The 17,295-nt window shown below is 31.1% G+C and overlaps 1 protein-coding gene across 5 annotated transcripts in view; it reads left to right on the forward strand.

Annotated features, from left to right (window-relative positions):
- Window positions 1–3,017: 3,017 nt before the first annotated feature.
- The window catches only part of dac (dachshund family transcription factor), an 85,840-nt gene continuing 71,562 nt past the window's right edge, over window positions 3,018–17,295 (forward strand). For 2 of the 5 annotated variants that reach the window (XM_075296505.1, XM_075296506.1), the window contains exons 1-2: window positions 3,022–4,704; window positions 8,167–9,371. In XM_075296505.1, coding sequence (XP_075152620.1) covers window positions 8,323–9,371 — 1,049 coding nt within the window. In that variant the 5' untranslated portion in view covers window positions 3,022–4,704; window positions 8,167–8,322. Of the gene's footprint in view, window positions 4,705–8,166; window positions 9,372–17,295 lie in introns of all 5 variants that reach the window. The other 3 variants (XM_075296508.1, XM_075296507.1, XM_075296503.1) reach the window with 3 other exon arrangements.

Here is a 17,295-nt window from a genome sequence, read left to right on the forward strand (position 1 = left end):
TTCATACATAAATACGTATATTTATCCTTAATCCTATAAAAGAAAGCAAGAGAATTGGCATTTTGTTATATGAATAAGTGAGATAGCAAACAACTGCTGACAGAACAATTGAAAATGTAAACGAAATGAAATTCAAGAAACAATAAGAAATGAAAGAAAGAATTCAGCAAAAAAAAAAAAAAAATAGATTGTCATTGCTTTTTTTTATAAGGGATAATAGTAGTAGGGGTAGTTTGGAGGAGGTGTTTTCTTCAGATAGGTAGACATAGCAGCGCAGGATTTCTTTAACAGTGTTTTTTTAGAAAAACGTGCGGAGGGAAAAATTTTTTTGTAAGTATGTAATTGAAAAATTAACAAAGACACATTGCTTCAATTTCAAATACGTGAAAATAAAGGACCAACGGGAAATTGGTGTAAATTGCCACCTATCACAGGAGTATTACGGATCAGTGAGTTGATCGCAATTACTAAATTTTCATATACATATGTTATTAAATTATAAATCTTCTGATATTAAAAACTTATAGGATCTAAAACCTTTGTTGATCTGTGTAAGGGCTAATTATTCTAAGCTTTTGCAGAACGTTTCCTGTGAAATGAGTGATTGTAAATTTACCCCAATTTACCGTCAATGATATACCTATGTTAAAGGGACCGGTTCCTTCCACTCATTTTGGCCATAGCTGGGACAGACCCATACAAACCATTGAGGTTAGTCCTTTACCGATCCTGGGGTTGATCTATTTCCCGTAGAAAATTTTAAATTGGTGAGTTTGGTTATGCCGAATCTTGAATTCACACCTCCAAGGATCGCAAACAAGAAATTTTCTTGGATCTACGTCGTTTTTTTTTCTTGTTAAAGTTGTCTCCTTAAAGACAGATAAATCTTGGTACCCAGTGTCATGTTTGTTTGGCTTGAAACAAAACCTTACCTTTGGCATATATGGGGACTATATAAGCTTATCCATAGCTCCAGATGGAGAATAGAACGATTTACATGTATCAGATTAAGCAGTTACATCTAGCTTACTTACCTCAGTCTATCTAGTCATTCTTTACACCCTCAGACCCAATATATTTGCTATTTTAGTTAATGCGTCTTGAAGGTATTCCTATAAATCACTTAGATGGAGCATCCATATATTATTTTTTTTTATTTTGAGAAAAGTGTATGAAAACGGGACCTTTCAAGATTCTCGAAGGTATTGCACAACTGACAAACATATTATCTTTATAGTTCGGGTTTACGCAATTTTCTTGTTTATATCCGTAACGATCTTTAAGTTATGTATTCAATTAAAGTCCTTATAACTTAATAATATCCCATGGTCACCAAATATTTTCTCATGTACAAAGTCTACTGCAGAAAACTCCATAATACGTTTTCTTCTTCAATCTCATTACAACTTCACCACTGTGGTATCACAATGGACTGAATAGTCTAAGTGAGCCTGCAATATCAGGCAGCCACTATAGCTAACCTAATCTAATCTACACTGTTAACTCCCCATCAATTGTCTTGGTAAGCTTAAAATTTTTAAATACAAAAATATAAGATAATGATGATCATTTTTAATATACATTTTTATATTTCCCTATATTAAGTCCTTATGTTTTCTTACGCTCTATCTTTAGAATTTTTAAAAATTTCCATAAAACTAATCGTTAATCTAAATAGAAGACCACAAGACAATTTCGCCTTAGGATGCTTTCTTTCTATAACAAATTCAAAATTTCTTCTATTTGTAAGAAAAACAACAACTGCAAAAAATCCTATATTTGCGACGGCATCTCATTTACATATCCATTTGTTGGCTCCGCATTCGTCCAAATAAATCGCAGAAAAACAAATGGAAACCATCCCCTTTTTGGGTGTGTGCGTGTGTATAGTTGAATGCTGCCTACTGAATAACAACAAAATCCATTACAAATGAAATACTAAAAACACAAGTCGACCCTACTGTGAGATAAAGTATACGCACACTTAATCACTCACACATATACGCTCCCCCATACGCAAAGAATACAATACAAACCAAAAACAAATATTACATTCGAAATGGAAACAAAACGTAGAAAAACACACATCCACACGGATACTCACTCACTCACTCATACTCAGTGCGGCGGCACATGCTAGCAGACGAAAACTGAAATCCTGACTACTGTCTCCTGAAAGCACACAAACACACTTACTTCATAGTCATAGAAAGACCAACAAATATAACAAAATGCACCACCAATTGCTATGAGTAAAGCACCACCATATTATACCACCCAAAAGCAACAACAACAACAATAAAAAAAACAAACCAACACTATGCTTAATGTCTACAGGAGGTGGAGAGTAGTTACACACAGAGCTTGGCAATCATACATACAAACAGTCGGACAAACAAACAAACGAATCAACGAACAAACGAATGAGTATTATATTTGTACGACTCTGACTGTGACGACTCTCTTTTCTGTTTTCAGCTGCTCTGTCACTGCTGCATTGTGGGCTTTGTTGTTGTTGTCGTCATGACATTAGTGGTGGTGTGGTGTGCTGGGCCATAGTAGCAGTAGTCCTCGGTGGTTCTTCGTTATTATTGCTGCTGTTGTAATTCATTTCATTTGCTGTATTTGTCTGAGCACAAATCGAGTTCGTTGTGGCTCTGTTGGTGTTGGTGGTGGAGAGCCTTTTATTTGATTGTAAGATATGTATGCATATATGAATGGGTGTGTGTGTGTATGTGTGTTCAACAGATCAAAGCAATTTTAACAGTTCTTTCTCGTCTTCTTTCTACAACTGCTACTGAATGTTTTTGTTTTGTGTACCACTGCCGGTGCTGCTTTGCTTGTACACTCTCCCAATTTGTTTAAAAGGCAGTGCCAACTACGAATGTCTGAGCGTGTATGTGTGCGTGAGTGTATTCCTTTTAAATATAGCATTGATATTCGTAGCAATGTTTCGTTTCTCATTACGAATTTGTCATTCGTAAGTGAAGGTAGTAGAAGTGTAGAGAATACACTACACAAATATTTGAGAGAAACTTGAATCGTAACGTAACGTAGCGAAACGTATCGAATCAATCTACGATTCATTTTACCGTCGCTTTGTTGGGACTTACATGCAAGAAGTAGTTTGTTGTGACCCAGTCTATTTTTTCGTTTGTCGCGTATGGTTGAAGGTGTAATGAGTGACGGTGATTTATCATATGCGGCATAAATAAAGGACTATACGAATAACTAAGCTTGGTTACGGGATCGTCGATTGGGAGACTAACCATCTCAATATTGAACGGAAAACAAAAACCAATCCAATAGAAATGGAAATGTAATGGAATAAGAAACAAATATATATATATAAAGAAATACATATATGTATTGTATATAAATACACACAAAAATATATGGAAATAAAAGAATTGAATCCGAGGAAAAACAAAAAAAATACGCTTTACAATTCGTTATTTTGCGCGCGCGTAAAACATTTGAGTGTTACAACAACTACAGAAAAAATCAAATAAATACGAATATTACAACAACAAAACAAAGATTGTGAACACAAAAAAAAACAACAACAAGAAGTAATACAATTTCAGTGTTATATTTGTAAAGTGTCTTTGCTCAACGATTGTAAGCTGCCACACCACTGCATAACGCCGCCAACGACAACATCGCTGTCGCTAAGTTCGCTGCTTACAATGACTGTGTGGCTTGGTTATATTGTATTTGAGTAAGGAGCAGAGGCGACACAACTCATTGAGTAATTGCGTATATATGTCAGTGTGTGTATTTAAGTGCTTGCCCCCTCCACCTTCACTTCTCATTCCAAAGACATATATTTACATGAGTATGTGTTAGTGTTTTGCGAGTTTTTCGACAATTGTTTGTCCTACGTTTCTGTTGGTCGTTGATGTCGTTTCGTTTTGTACTGTTTGTTTTTTTTTCTTCCTTTGTCGCCATCGCCATACAAATGTATATATGTAAAAGTACGTTTGTATGTGTCGTATGTTTTTTTTTTTTTGCATCTCGGTTTGTTCGTTTCCATTTCCAATTACTTTTGGTTTTCGGTTACGATTGCTTAACGTTTTCCAGCAATAATCATACGTCGTGTGACACGCCGTCGGTTAACAACACCTAACGGTTAAATATCAAACCAAAGGCATAAGTTTATTTCTCATTTGGCTGATTGTGTGTGTGTGCGTGTGTGTCTGTACGTCTGATTGCAGAGGAGTTATTCCAATTGCGTGAATTTGTATTTTCTGTAGTTTGTGTGTGCATTGGTGAGCTTAAGTCCTCCTTCATCTCTCAGGCCAATACACAAAACAATAGTAGGTTGTGTAGTACCAACTAAGAAGAGCATCATCGTCGTCATCGTGATTCGCGCGCGTCATCATCATCGTAATGTGTCGTCGCCCAATACAATTCAGTGCATCGCGTCATCTACCTTTGTGATTGTAATTATTTCGGGAATTTTAATTGCAACATTTCCGTTAATTTTTCAAATTGAATTGTAAATCTTTACAGAATAATTACTAAACTAAAAAAATTTAAATGAACAAGTTTTAAGTGGATGGAAAACATAACACAGCTGGAAATAAAAAAAAAAAAACATACAAATATAAATTAAAGTGACAACAATAATTCCAAAATAAAACAATAAATACAAAACAAAAATCAATATAATTTAATTACAAATTATAATTAATTACAAAGGTGAATAACTAAATCTTTCCGAATTATTTTTAATTTAAATGAAATACAGTTGAGATTTAATTTTAAAAGAAAATAAGGACTGTTCAAATTTGAAGTTGTTTTGTTTAAATAATTTGAGTATGGATCCCTGTAAGGCCTACAAAAAATTTTAAAATGTTTGCAAATTTCCAAATGAGCTCCAAATAATCCATAAACCTTAACATCAACAAAAAATTATAATTTTTTTCAAGTTTAAAAACAAAATCTTACTATACCATTTGATTATTAAAATAAATCATAATTTATGACAAACATAGCAACGATTGTCTCCAGAGAATTGTATTCACTTAAAGAACACTTATTAAGGAAAAACAGAGAACTTTCTTCTTTCTAAACAATTAAAATAAGTGGGACTTTCCAAATCAACTCTAACTAATCCATAAACCTAAACCTCAACAAAAAGGGATAATTTTTTTTTTCAATTACAATTTTTAAAAAATTTCTTACTTTTGCCTTTGGTTATTAAAATAAATCATTACCTATCACAAATGATTGTCCAGATTATTGTATTCTCTTAAAGAAAATCTATGAATGAAAAAAGACAACCTTCTTGTTTCTAAAAAATAAAATGTGTGTGGACAAAAAAAAAAAAAAAAAAAAAACAAAAGGCAAATTTTCAAATTTATTTTCCAAAAAAAAAAAAAATCTGAGCTGTAATTTAGTTTTCGACACAAGAAAATATTTTTGTGTGAAAGATAATCTCCGTTATTTTGGAAAATTGCTAGATCGATTTCAGAAGTTTAACCAAAAAAATATTTTGGTCCACCCACGAATCACCAAAGATTTTAAACTTCCCTTAAGAATTTTAGTATTGATTCCAAGTCAAGGAGGCGGTTTCCTTCAAAAAGAGACAATTTGTAGGGAGCTATCTAGCTTAACATAAATCTAGGCTATATAAAGTTAAAATTAGGATACAGATTTCATTTATGGATTGTGATTTTAAAAAAATGCTATTCATGTACAAATAAGCCTAAGTTAAAAAATCCAAATTATAATAGATATCTCACAAATAAAAAATGTTTTCTTAATTTCAAAAACTGCAAAAACCTCAAAAAAGTTAACAATTCAATTTATAATGTCAATTATAATTTGACTTAAAAAAGTTCTATTTGGCGATATCCAATTAAAAGTTTCATACATTCCATCGTACTTAGCCCTCCAGGGCACTAAAGCCAATTTAATTTTATTTCAGTCTATGGAAATTGTTATGTTCTAATTAAAAACTTAAAAACAGTACGAAAAAGTTCCCTTCACTTTAATCTTTTTTTTTGTGCACTTTAATTTAATGAAGTAAAATAGAGAAGAAAATTAAACACAAATGATGCATACAAATTTTCTAAATTCGAATTTTCCCCAATATAGTTCAAAATTTCCAAAAACTTAATATGCAGCTAACAACATGTTTTCAATTTCTAATTCCATATATATATTTTTTTAAATATGAAGTTTTCTTTAACAAGTGACATCAATAATTATATCTAATAAATTTTCTTGAACTTACTCGAAAAATATTTACTTATTTTTGTGATATCGACATTTAAAAAATTCTACACTAAACCAGAATGATCTATTCTGTTGGATTCTCTTTTTTTGAAGTGTATAGAAATATGATCTTTGATAGTCTCAGAAAATCAGAATTTTTTTTTACATTTTTATGTAAATTGAACCCCATATCAGGAAGATATCTAGATTTTACATGGAGTCATACTCGTATTTGAAACGAGACAACTTTTTCAATTATTTTCCGATTTTGGTATTGATGTCGAGCCAAAGACGAAGAGAATTACATTAAGAATGGACTTAAGACTCCACCCTTCTTAAATTTAATTTGGACTTAAATATGAAATTATTAATTTTTTTTAAGTAATTTTAAGACGTATTAATCACAATTTAAATTTCCAAATTCAGATACGAATTGAAGTACAAATTATGCCATGATTCAAGTAAAGAACGTCTTTAAAATAAAGTCTTTTTGAATAACTTTTGCAGTTCAAAAAATTCGGAGATTTTAATAATAGAACAGATTTGTTTTATGAAAATTTGACCTCAGTTCAGTGGAATTTTCTTTAGAGTAAAAATACCCATTTTATAGTCTAATATCATAACTCTAAGGACAATACAACTTCACGGAAAAATTTGCCGACTTTAGGTCGAGGAAAAAACTACGTTTCTGACAAATATGACTTCTATGCCAAATAGTACTCGCATTCTTATTTGATGGACAAGAAATCATTTCGCGCACGATATTATTTTTTTCAGTGTTCGCAAGTTTCTTTAACAAGTGAAAAAAATTGATTATGTCTAATGAATTTTCTTGAATTGGTCGAAAAATTTTCCTTCCTGTTGGGTTCACTTTTTTTGAGTCACATTAAGGCTATATAGAAAAATGACCATAAGAAAATGTTCGTTTATAGAATGAAAAAATTTCATTATAATCATGAATAATTACGAAGAAAGTATGAAGAGGTTAAGACAAATTTCTCCACAATGACCAATGTACATTTCATACAAAAAATAATTTTTGGATTCAATAACAAAATTAATTGAACCAACAAATTTTTAATTGAAATGTCTTCAGTCACGCAAAATATAGTATCAATCACCAAAGGTAATTAAAAAGTTATTTGATCCAATTAAGTCTTTTGATTGATTTTTGTATAATTAATTAATTAATTAATTAAATCAATTAAATGTTTAATTGAATACTTTTGAAAATTTAATTGGAAATATTTTGGTGAATTTTTTTTTTTTTAAATATTTTGGTGAAATTTTTTTCTATGTATATATTGACGAAAACATTTCCAAGGATCCGTTTTTAAAACAGCTTTCTTTTTCTACCAGGGAGCATACCATCCTACACACAAAGATAATTTCATTAAAATTGAACCAATGAAAATTTGTCATTGATATAACGAAACATTTCCATTAATTTAATGAAAATATTCGTTAATATTACGAAACATTACGTTGATTAAGAGAAAATTCGTCATAATAACGAAAAATTTCGTTGTATTAACGCAGTTGTTTCATTGGCTCACTTTTAATGACACATTTCGTTAATATAACAAAACTAATCGGTTCAAGAAATATTTATGCCTCTGACAATAGCCTCTATATAAAAAACTCGACTTCCCTGGAACTTGAACATCCTGCAGAAGAATACAAGTATGTGCCAAATTTCAACTATGTACCTTATGGGATTCAGCATGATACACAGATAGAAAGAAATTCTTACAAACAAATAGCAGACAGAAAAACAGGGCCTTATTGCAAATTTGCATATTTAAAAATTTTCTCAACTGTATTTTGTTTTGAAAATAAAAACATACTAAATATGAATAAATCTTATTTGTATTAATTGTTAATTATATCGCATTTTTTTCGCATTAAATTTAATAAAATTTTTTTAAAATAAATTTTCAGATTATTCTTTACCAAAAATCTTTTAAAAACCGTGTTGGAAAAAAAGTGCAAAGCTTTTAATAAAGAACTACAATTGAAACTGTATTGAAGTGGGCAAAAGAAAAAGCTAATCTTCTTCAAAATTTTCAATTGAAAAATGTCGGTTGTCGCAAAACTATGAACGTTTATTCTATTACAAGATCTCCAGATGCTAATAGAGTTGAACCATATCATAAAGATCAAACAAATGAAACAATACTGCCAAGGGCTTTGATAAATGTCAAACCAGAATTTTCTATAAATGCAACCATTAAGGAAATGAACAATAACAACAACAACAACTCTTTATTAATGAACAATAATAATCTCAACAACAACAACAAAAGTCCTCTACATCAAAAACTTAGCCCCTCATATCCTCCGTATCATCACAGTAGCGCCATGAATTCGGCCACTATGCTGATGCATCATCAGCAACAACAACAGCAGCAGCAACAAAATGGAGCACGTGACAGTAGCAGTAGTCGCGGTACAGAACGTGGCGATGATCGAACCAATGGTCGTTCGTCCCATGGAGCCGGTGGTGGCGGTCGTGGTTCCAGTTGTTCCCCAGCCTCATCGCCTACACGCCATCCGAATGCCGTTAGTCCTGTAACTTCCTTGAATCACAGTATGATGCAACAAATGCAACAGCAACACAATCAACTTTCACCCCCACCCCATATGGGTGGTGTACCCTCAGCAAATGGCCTACCCGCTGGATTACCACCTCGCATGCCCCATGGTTTGCCACCCCATTCTCTGGGTCTTCTTAACTCATTGCAAATGATGCATCATGCCTCACCATTGGAACTAATGGCAGCCGCCCATCATCATGTACCGCCTAGGACCTACAATAGTCCCCCACCTATATCCACCTCAGATCCCAGTGCTAATGAGTGTAAGCTGGTCGAGTATCGTGGGCAAAAAGTTGCAGCATTCATAATAAGCGGCGAGACGATGTTGTGTCTGCCGCAAGCTTTTGAATTATTTCTGAAACATTTGGTCGGTGGCCTACATACGGTCTATACTAAATTGAAACGTTTGGACATTGTGCCATTGGTATGCAATGTGGAACAGGTGCGAATATTGCGCGGTTTGGGTGCCATACAACCAGGGGTGAATCGTTGTAAGCTATTGTGTTGCAAGGACTTTGATATACTCTATCGTGACTGTACAACAGCCAGGTAAGTTGGTATGAGGGAGGGGGCGAAATATAACAATGGCAGGTTTTGGGAAGAAAGGATGTAGATACTATTGCGAAGATTGTTTTAGAAACAAAGCAACAACGACAAAAACAGCGAGTAAATCGTTTTTAGCCAGGTTTTTGTTTTATTATAAAATTGATGACCAGTTTGTAGTTCACAAAAAAAAAATCGCTTCTGTAACATATACTCCCAAACACATTCTGCTTCAACTAGATATATTTTCTGGATTGCTCCAAACACTGGTAAAAAAAAAACTTTTAACGTATTTTTTTGTGTATATAGGCGCTAATTGGTTACTTCCATTTGTTTTACTTGAAGCATACTCTTTTGATCTCTCTTTTTAAACACATATATGTTGATAGGCAATTTCTAAATTAATATATGTTTGCACCCACACATATTATATTTAAAAAAAAAAATTATGTTCCATACATAATATGTTCTGACATATTAACATATATGACGTAAACATCTTATGCAAGTTTATGAACATTATATGCTTGCACTTAAAAATAATGTGCTAAAAATTTGGGTTCCAAACATATAATTTTTATACTCAAACATATGAAAAACAGTCTTTTTCGTCCGTGTATCGACATGCAAATTTATGTAATCTTTATAACCAGAAATCTGAGAAGACAACGTTTCACTGTTGGGAATTGATGTTGAAAATTTCTATTTTTGGCCGAGTTTAAATCACTGAGTTTGGCAGATCAAGTCTAATTTAGAGAACCGTGTTCTGTTCGACAACACACGTATATCCTTACTCCAGGTATTGTATTTAAATTCTTAACTAAAGCCAATATCTGCAATATGGCATTTTGATAATTTGTACGTGTTCTCTAATTACTTCTGTGATGCAAAAAGCGGACATATTTTTCACCTTTTTTCTAAAATCGGTCCTCGAGCCGATTGCTTAAGTCCCGGTCATCAGACCAGGAACACCATATAGTAACGCAAGTCTATGTCCACGATTAGATTCCTGTCTGGGCCTGAGGCATAGTTTTATCCCCATTTCCTCATGGAAGAACAGGGTTTACTTCCAACAGATAAATTTATTTTCACAATCACAGACGTCACAATTATCAATTAGCTTGATAACATTGAAATTTGAGAAGGAAAAAGTGCTCAAAATTTTAGTAATGAACGCAATAGTTCAAGTTGATGTTAAGCCACCGCACATCCCTAATCTAAAGTGACACATAATAACAAAAAGGTAACACAAAAATGAAAGAAAGTATGGCAATAAATGACACAAACGTAGAAATTTAAAGTGGCAAAGGGTAACACAGAGCCCCGTTATCGATCCCAGATTTGAATGTCCGTGCTGTTTTTCAATTTTAAGCCAATATAACTAATGGCATTAGATGCAATATGACATTAAGATAATCTGTATGTTTTACTTATGATGTAAAATGAGATGAATTACTAAGTTCATAGTGTCGATTGCTGAAATACTGGTCATCATACCTGAACACCATACACTGAAAAAAAGCATGCTCGGTTCCAAAGATTTAGTCTTTACTTTAAAAATTTTGGTATTGATTCCGAGCCAAAGAAGCGGAGAATACAAGTAAGGATACTTTTAAGACACAATTCTAAATTTGGGTTTTGTGTACTTGCTTCTAGGAAGCAAATTTTTATTTTTCACTTTTTCAGCTTTTTTTCTTCATATGCTATCAAAGTCCTTTAAAAACGAGTTAACGACAACTTTATGTTCCAAATTTAGACTCGACTTCTAGTAGAAACTATACTATGTTTCAAGTAAAAAACGTCTTTAAAATAAAGTGTTGAAAAACATGTCTTATATTTGAACGATTTTTTGCTTTGTAGTCAAGATGCAAAGAGACAACAAATTTAAAGACAATTTCATTAAAGTTAAAGAATTTTTCTGAATTATTAAAGTCAAGTTGACCTTAGCCCAAACATTTTTTCTTTCTTGTTATGATACCAATTTTTAAGTGAAATCACTTAATTATAAGGACAATACGACTTCATTGAAAAGTTTACTTGGATCCGAAGATTTTGACCTTCCTTTAAAGATTTTGGTATTGATTCCGAGCCAAAGATGCGGCTTCTTTAAAATAAAGACATTTTTAACGACCTATCTGGTTTTAAATCTAGGACCTATAAAATTAAAATTAGGATACAGATCTCATTTATCAAATTTTCATTCTCTTTTCGCGGTTTATTAATAAAGGTACTCAGTTTAAAAATCTAAATTATAACGGATACTTCCAAGTAAAAAACATTTTCTTAATTCCAAAAAACAAAACTTTAAACCAAAGACGCTAAATCCTCAAAATAAGACTTAGCCTATATTTGAAGCGTTTTTATCTTAAATCTAAAGTTTCAATATTTCAGTTAATTTAAGGACTATTTCTTTAAATCAAAAATGTGTTTCTTTACTTTAAGTAAAATTAGCCTTAGTTCAAAGACATGTGACTTTAACGGAGGGACGCAAATTTACAAAATTTGTGTCCTAAATTTAACGAAAAAAAAAATCGAAGCAAAGATTATAAACTTTATTTTAATTAAAATTTCATTATTTGAAAGAAATTTGTCCTTAATATTTTGTAAATTTCGCATCCTAAAATTTAGGTTGCGAAATCTTCAATATCACATAAATATTTTTTCAGTGTAGAGAAATGCGTCTTCTATGCTAAGCAAAATTTGTAATCGTATTTTAAAGACATGAATAACAATATTTTTTTCAGTGTATAGTAATACAAATCTACATAGAAAAACCTTTCAGGAAAATTTTTCCAAATAAAAACTTAATTGAATTTTAACAAATATTCAATTAAAAATTTAATTGATTCAACAACTTTTTAATTTACAAAAATAATCGATCACAAAAATTAGTATTAATTATTTTTTAAATGGATCAATTAATTTTTTTATTGACTAAATTATTTTTTTAATGGATACTATATATCGATTAATTTTTTAATTGACTTTAAATTAATTTTTTTAATGTATACCATACATCAATTAATTTTTTAATTGACTAAATTAATTTTTTAATGTATACTATATATCAATTAATTTTTTAATAGACTTTAAATTAATTTTTTAACGGATACTATCATTTCTGTGATTGAAGACATTTCAATTAAAAATTAATTGGATGAACTAATTTCGTGATTGAACACAAAAATATTTTTTTGTGTGTATATTCTTGAGTTCATATCATGTATTTAGTCTCCACTTTTTCTCTATTGAAAGCGGCTATCCTCTTCCTTTCTTCAACATTGAGCTTAATGTCCAGTGTTATGTCTAGCTCCGAGGTATTTTGCGCACTTTCAATGTTGCCAAAGGGGAGTATAATATTTGACTCTGCTTTACGATGACTTAATTTTCCATTTTTGTTTAAATGTTTTAAAGCATTTAATTAGGAGAAAATTTCGTTATATAGTTACTCACTACTCTTATTTTCTTAAAGTCCTTCTAACATGTTAATCAATTTTGAAAAACTTTAGCTTAAATGTTAAAATTTCATTTTGGACCACAAAAATGTTTTCCGACTCACATTCTTCCGCTCTCTCTCTCTCTCTCTCTCTCTTCCTATGGGCAGCCTAAACTGAATTTTATATTCACATATGACTTTTCAATTTTAGTCACTGAGCCTTTTTTCGTTCCCTTTTAAAAAAGAATGTACTGTGTATTTGCTTAAATGCCTGGATCGTGTGTTTTTAAAACCACTTTTTGGGATACAATAAACGCAACAAAAAACTATCCAGTGTAGAGAAACGAAAAATTGATTTCCCTTCTATGCAACGAAAAACAAAACTTCATTGTTGGACTGGTTTTTGAATAATTGCCCTGGACTGACTGACTGTGTAATATTCCTCTCCAAGCTAAAGCATTTAACGTTTACTCAGAGTTTACACAGGCTTTTATTGTGTGGGCCATGAGGCAGTTAAAGAGCCAAAACATCAAAAAAGACTAAGGGATTTTGTTTTTGGGGCTCTCGTCTAAAGAGATGAAGTGTGAGGTTGACTTCAATGCTTTATGGTGAAGTAAGAGGGATAGAGAGAGAGCAAAACAAAAGTGGGGATTCATATCTAGTGGCACTGGACTATTGGTATGGGTTTCATAGTAACAGTAGTAGTTGGCTAATGTTGTGGATAACCGAGCTTAAGTGGTTTTTGTAGATTTTTACTGTAACTAACACCACTAGAGATAGACACACACACACCCGTATCCACATTATACACTCAATTACAAGTACTTAGGAAGGTTTATCTGCAAGGACATAGAAGCAATATCTTATAGTTCAGACTAGAGTGTGTAGGGGGAAATAAGGCAAATTATTTTCATAAGTTTATTGCTTCCAATTTAATGAGCCTTATTATTTACTTTTGTATGTTTGACCAAGGATGATGTGTTCATATATGGTTTAACAAGGTAATACTAGACTTATTTTTTGGGGGAACATTTTTCATTTAATTATTATAAATGATTTAAAATATTTTTTTAGTTGAACTGACTGAAGTTAAAAGTCTCTTCATATTGAAATAAAAATACTTTTTTTTATATTTTTATTTGATGTTTTTTTGCAATATTTTTTTTAAATCAACTTCTTCATAATTTTATAAAAATCTTACGAAAGGACAATTACATTTATGTAGGTTAGGTTAGGTTATGTGGCAGCCCGATGTATCCGGCTCACTTAGAATATTCAGTCCATTGTGATACCACAGTGGTGAACTTCTTTCCCGGCTACATCTATGTAAATTAGCATTTTAGATAGTGGCGAAAGCAAAGATGTGAGAGGGTATTAAAATAAATTTATATTATTTAAGAGCATAGCAAAGAAATGATATGACCGATCTAATGCTAAATCACCTTAAAGTGGTATTCTAATCAATATTAAGACTTATTACAAATAGAATGGTAAAATTTTTACCCCTCTTAATATTATACTAGATGGTTATATTTGTAAACTTTTCAAAAGCTTGCGTTGTTTTTATTCTCTTTTGCATTATTAATAACCCTTTTCTAACCTTTTGTATTGCCCTATTCATATACTTCTATAAGTTTCATGAATTTGTTTTTATTTGTTTTAACTTTTCTTACTGTCAATTTTTCAAACTTTTCAAAATCACCAATATAGGCTAGAAAAATAAGTTTTAGTGCGTTTACAAAACTATTCTACACCACGTTCTATCCGGGTGTGTGTTTGTGTGTGGATATGCGGCATTTGATATTCACTTCCTGGGCATTTCTCATTTCCGGTTTCCGTTTAATAGTTGTTTCTTGTTTTTTAAACTTCTCCCTGAACAAATCAATGAATAGAAATAGTAGGTAATTTATTTTCTACCATCAGTCTATTTCTTGATAGTTCGTTCCAATAGTAAAAAATATTGTATTTTCTTTTACCAAAGTAATTTCAATTGACATGTTTTCTAATGGAAATGGAAATGTGCGAGCGCAGGTTTTATGAATTACAGTAGTCGACAATAAAATAAAAAATGAAACTATAAACCAAGGTTAGGTTAGGTTAGGTGACAGCCCGATGTATCAGGCTCATTTAGACTATTCAGTCCATTGTGATACCACATTGGTGAACTTCTCTCTTATCACTGAGTGCTGCCCGATTCCATGTTAAGCTCAATGGCAAGGGACCTCCTTTTTATAGCCGAGTCCGAACGGCGTTCCACATTGCAGTGAAACCACTTAGAGAAGTTTTGAAGTGGTTTCACTGCAATGTGGACGCCGTTCGGACTCGGATATAAAAATGAGGTCATTTGTCATTGAGCTTAACATGTGAATCGGGCAGCACTATAAACCAAAGAAATGAAATTAAATTATAAAATATTGAATTAAAATACATAAAAATTTATTTAATTAATTAAATTATTCTTGTTAAAAAAGAACCAGGAGCGAACAGGTTGATAAATATACTTAAAGTTTTTCTTCGTGTTTGTTATGGAAATTCTCCTCTTAAAAATGCTTTACATATTAAGGCGAAGCATCAACAAATAAAGAAAAAAATATTTACAAAACACAGATCTCAAGCTTGATAAATCATTTATCTTTAAATAAATTTGGTTTAAATTATTAAGCCAAACATCCACAGTAACTTTTCCAACCATCATTTTATCTCCAAACAAGCATTAAAATTATGCGCTCATGGAGGACCATGGTTTACTTCCAATTAATTTTTTTTAATTGCATTTTCTTCAATCACGAAAATAATCGTATCAATCACAGAATTAATTAGAAATAAAAATATACTTGATTTCATCGAAAAACAAGCATTAAAATTATGCGCTCATTGAGGAACATGGTTTACTTTCAATTAATTTTTTTAATTGAATTTTCTTCAATCACGAAAATGATCGTATCAATCACAGAATTAATTACAAATAAAAATATATTTAATAAAAAAAATTAATTAATATTTGTGACACTTTAAATTCATGTTTTCATTTGGTTTCACTAAAATTTAATTGAATTTTATCGCAAAACTCCATTAATTTTTTAATTGGCAAAACTAAAATGCAATTGATTTTGGTCGCAAAACTCAATTAAGCATTCATAAATTTCTTGTATTATTATTATTAATTCATAATTATTTGAATAATTTTTCTTGTGATTTTATAGTGCTTTATACTTTCTTATGAATTCTCCGATTATAATTATAGTTGGATTTTTTAATGAACCAATGAGCAGTAGGTATATAGAAAGTAATTATTCCCGAACAATTTCGTATAAATTCAAATTCAATTTCTAATTGGATATATTTTTTATTTAATTACAATATTCAAATTCAATTTCTAATTGGATATATTTTTTATTTACTTACAATATTAATTGGTACAATTTATGATTTCAACTTCAATAAAATTTTTAATTCGATATATTTTGGTTATATTTTTTCTCAGAACAGACAAATTTGCATATATTCAGGCTTCACAATTATCCGCATTATAACACTATGTTGAGGTGAGAGGGGAAAAGTGCTGAAATTTATAATATTGGACGCTTAGTTAGATTTTATATTAAGACACCTATTACATCCGTAAAATAAAGTTGCACAAAAGGTGGCACAAATATGTAAAAATTAATTTCGCATTAAATGCATAACAGAAAAGTGTGCAAATTTAAAGTGGCACAGCGGTAATAATGAGCTCCATTATCCCAGCAAAAAATGGAGCACTCTTTCAGCAGGATTGTATGGGAGAGAGGCAGTACCAACTGCTTACAAAACAACCGAATCAGCGCTGATTTTTGTGGGCGATGTTGGCGATTTAGAGCAGCTTCTACATAACGCTGATATAATTGATCATTTTAATAGAACTATTGCTAAGAAGTGATATATAATCTTGAGTATAGCATTATTGGCATGAAGGAAAACAGGACTACCTTTCATGCGTCTATACTGGTTGCAATAACGTAAACGAATGATTAAACTAGTTTGATTACTCGCTCAGCAAAAAAAGCGTCGCCAAAAAAGTAATGAAAATGTTCTATTTGGATCCGGAAAATTGACGCAGAAGCGATGAAATTAACATGGGCTTGTCATAAGACAGAAGTCCTCGATTTCAGCAGGTGTGATCCGAATTCAATGTTTTGGATGTAAATTAAAAAATTCTGTGATATTTTGTCAAATAAATAATTTTTGTAATTTTTTATAATTTTTAATGGATTTTAACGCTTGTCGGAAACGTTTGACCTAAAATATTTTCAAAAATTCACAATTTTTTCAGATTGGATTTAGCATTTTTTTCGACAAAATCTTAATGGTTTGTACCATTTTATGAATTCTTACTCTGTTTTTAACCTATTTGAAACAAAAAAAGTTAAAATTACCCATTAAAAGTATGAAAAAACCAAGTTATAAAAAAATGAATTAAAAGATCTTCCTTGGTAGTTAAAATAAGGAACATCATTG

This window comes from Haematobia irritans, chromosome 2 (assembly GCF_050003625.1).
Source record: "Haematobia irritans isolate KBUSLIRL chromosome 2, ASM5000362v1, whole genome shotgun sequence".
Taxonomy (NCBI): domain Eukaryota; kingdom Metazoa; phylum Arthropoda; class Insecta; order Diptera; family Muscidae; genus Haematobia; species Haematobia irritans.